The 3,314-nt window shown below is 33.0% G+C and overlaps 1 protein-coding gene across 6 annotated transcripts in view; it reads right to left on the bottom strand.

Annotated features, from left to right (window-relative positions):
• Window positions 1-3,314, bottom strand: part of LOC117181913 (MIF4G domain-containing protein B) — a 123,978-nt gene that overhangs the window by 2,006 nt on the left and 118,658 nt on the right. For 5 of the 6 annotated variants that reach the window (XM_033374932.1, XM_033374931.1, XM_033374936.1 and 2 more), the window contains 2 exons: window positions 3,185-3,303; window positions 2,545-2,688 (listed from right to left, as the gene is read on the bottom strand). In XM_033374932.1, coding sequence (XP_033230823.1) covers window positions 2,545-2,688; window positions 3,185-3,303 — 263 coding nt within the window. The remainder of the gene's footprint in view (window positions 1-2,544; window positions 2,689-3,184; window positions 3,304-3,314) is intronic. The other variant, XM_033374935.1, reaches the window with a different exon arrangement.

Consider the following 3,314-nt stretch of genomic DNA (forward strand, 5'->3'; position numbering starts at 1 on the left):
GCTCACATACTATCTAGTTGTCCAACTCACGCGGGAACGACCTACATTCAAATGCACAATGCGGCACTAAGAGTGCTTTATTACCATCTCTGTCACTCCTACTTGCTCACTCGAGGCCTGACATGGTTCTTTTTGACTTCGAGAAGCGAACCATGTTCGTTATCGAATTTTCGGCACCAGCTGACAAAAACATTATAGCCAAGTAGAATGAAAAGAAAGAGAGGTATCGAGACCTTATACGGGAGTTGCAACGATTGTACCCGGAATATTCTGTTAAACTGATCGTACTTCTCATCAGCGATCTTGGAGGTGCTAAGCTTTCACTTGCTAATGGCCTAAAAAGCATCCCTGTGTGTCAACAATATGCTAGAACACTTGCGGGAAAAATGCAGAAGGTGGTTGTCCTTGGGTCGCTCCTTTTTCTTAGGGTGCACGAGGCTTTTGCTGGATCGTCGTATTGATTCCTTTACAGACTGTAACCACCTATCTCACGGTTGTGAGACGTGGTTGTGGCTTGTTGTCCTTATGACAAATTTTTAATTATATATATATTAGGGTGGACCAAAAAATGACATTGGAGAAATTTCAACGATTACGATGACCAGATCGTTCTCTTAGGCACATAAATTTACCCAGGTTTTTTTATTTGCAAAAAAATTTTTAGCCGACTGAAGTTTTTTAAAATGCTATGCCAGTTTATTACAACTGACTAAATTATTAAAGAAGGGTTGTAACAAGGTCGAAACCTACGTTGGGTTTTTTCAAGAAATTCACAAATAATAGGATGGTTTACTCTCTAAGTTTGAATTAGTAGAAATTTTACTAATTCATTCAGCACAGCTAATTTTAATTGATGAATCAATTATCACCGGAAGTTTACTAATTTTAGCAGTAAAAATACCATAACTGAAGTTAATCATTTATACCGTAACTGTAGTGAATCAATTGTAGACTTAGAATAAATTGTTAGAGGAAAAATTTCTAATTAAGATTTTATTTATACTCCAATATTATTTTTAATATTGAAGTATAACCAAAAGTTTAATTGAAAATGTTTCCTCAGAATATACAGGGTGACTTTTTCAACTTGAAACCTTCAAAGATCTCGAAAAATAGGCACTCTATGAAAATGTGTTATGAATCAAAAGTTTCAAGTTAAATCACCCTATATATAATTAGTGTATAACAATACACAGATTTAAAGGTTGTCAGGTACTAATAGTAATTTACAAATTAATTTCACCCGTGTATTGATAGAAAGATGTATATCTATGTGTGAATAAAATGTCATCAAAGCTAAGTTTACTTTCGAATGTATAAAATGTTTGAAGCGATTACTATTATGCATATAACAAACAATATTATTTTTAAAACTTGCCAAGTTTCAGTTCAGAAAAAAATGTATAACACATATATTTTCTAAGTAACAGTTTATTTTCATTTAATTCCAAAAACTAACTTATATTTCGTAAACAAAATTTTAATCAATACAAGTTATATACATTCTTCTCCATCTTATGATAATTATTAATTTGAATTGCTAGGATAGTTTTTAATGCCCATTTTGAATCCCGCGCCAACTCCGCAATCCTAACGCAAGCGCAGTAAATCAAGGCACCCAAATTGATAGCAGACGACGAAAACGCGTTGAACTTATACAGTCATAATGGAGAGAATACAAAATTTTGTGAAAAGCCAAACATAACTGGGATACCTTTTCACGGAGACCTGTTTTGAATTAAACTTTGAATTAATTCGACACATCGAGTTCGCATCTAGGCTATCAACCAATGTAATCTTCTAGAAATTAATCCTATGGAAAATGTTAATTCCACGATTACTTCAAAACAGGCCTCCGTCAAAAGGTACCCTTTGATCATTTTCAAAAATATGCCAATTTTGCTTTTTAAGAGTTCTGTAAGTTTAAAAAGTAATTTTAGTATATTTTAATCAGGATTGCATACCATCTTGATGAACTTTTTCAATTGGACACAAATTGAAAATGTTCTAGAAAGTAGTACATAACTATATTTGGAACATAACCTCTTATAATTAACTGCTTTATTCAATAAAAGTATAACTGATCAATCAGTTATATCAGCACAGGTATTATATAACTGGTTCAATTAGTAATTTTCTTTTTATTAATATAATCAATACAATTCTACTAAGGGGCCTATCATTAAATACGTGATACATTTTTCAAGAACTTCTGACCCCCCCCCCCCTGCGTGATAATTTCTCCATTGGTCTTAACATGGAGAATGATACTTCGGCAGACCCCCACCCTCCTCTAAACGTATCACATGTTTTGTGAATGACCCCTAATTGTCAGTGACTCAATTCTCGCTACAGAAATTAATAGAATTTAACTGACATTCTGTTATAGTTTACAATTTCAAATTTAGAGAGCATTGACAACTGAATCCACTATTATTTTTTTTTGGACCGTATGACAAAATTAACACATTCACAGCTGCATTTACTTCATTAGTCTAAAAAACGTACATAAAGAATTGAATATAATTCCAGGGGCTTGATTACCTGGCAGTACATTTCATTGAGGAATGACATAAAGGACGAATAGCGATGACAGTCCGAAAAGTCTTGAAGTATTCGACTATGATCTTGATACCATTCTTGGCAAGAGTTTAACAGGGACTCGAGGAAAGTTTCTTTCACTTCTTTCTGACAATGAGTGCAAGAAATAATAAACTTATTTGTGAGATATATAATTACAGGTAAATTACTTTGAATAAGTATTTCATTGTTTACATGCGTTCTGCCAATCAGCAATATGGAAATAAAAAAATGCAGTTTATTTGTCCCCAGGAAAAAAGAATCAAATGAAAAAAAAAGTTTTGATCGCAGTATTTAAGCGTAAATGCTTATTTACGTTATTTTCCATTAGATTAAGAGCTAAAAAATAATTCAGCAAGATTTGGCTGAATTGTGTTTTGTATGTATATATGTACGAATTGGGCCTGGTGGCATGGTGAAATGATCAAAACAATGAAACAGATTAAAATGTTCACAACCCGATTGATCGAAAATTAACGTGAATCTACAATCTTGAAAGTTCCGATTCAAATAATTTCCATTTTATGGATTCTTTTTATCCTTTGCACATCTATGCATTAATTTAAAAGTTTTCAAACATCAAACTGGAAGATCATCAAAATACCTCAATAATTGTGATGCAAACTTTAGCTGCTGTTCCAGCATGACGTCGGTTTTCAACTACCTTTTCCAAGACGTGACGAACTAACTCCATCAACATCCGGGCATTTAAGTGATTTGGATCTGCAAAAATA

This window comes from Belonocnema kinseyi, chromosome 10, assembly GCF_010883055.1.
Source record: "Belonocnema kinseyi isolate 2016_QV_RU_SX_M_011 chromosome 10, B_treatae_v1, whole genome shotgun sequence".
NCBI lineage: Eukaryota > Metazoa > Arthropoda > Insecta > Hymenoptera > Cynipidae > Belonocnema > Belonocnema kinseyi.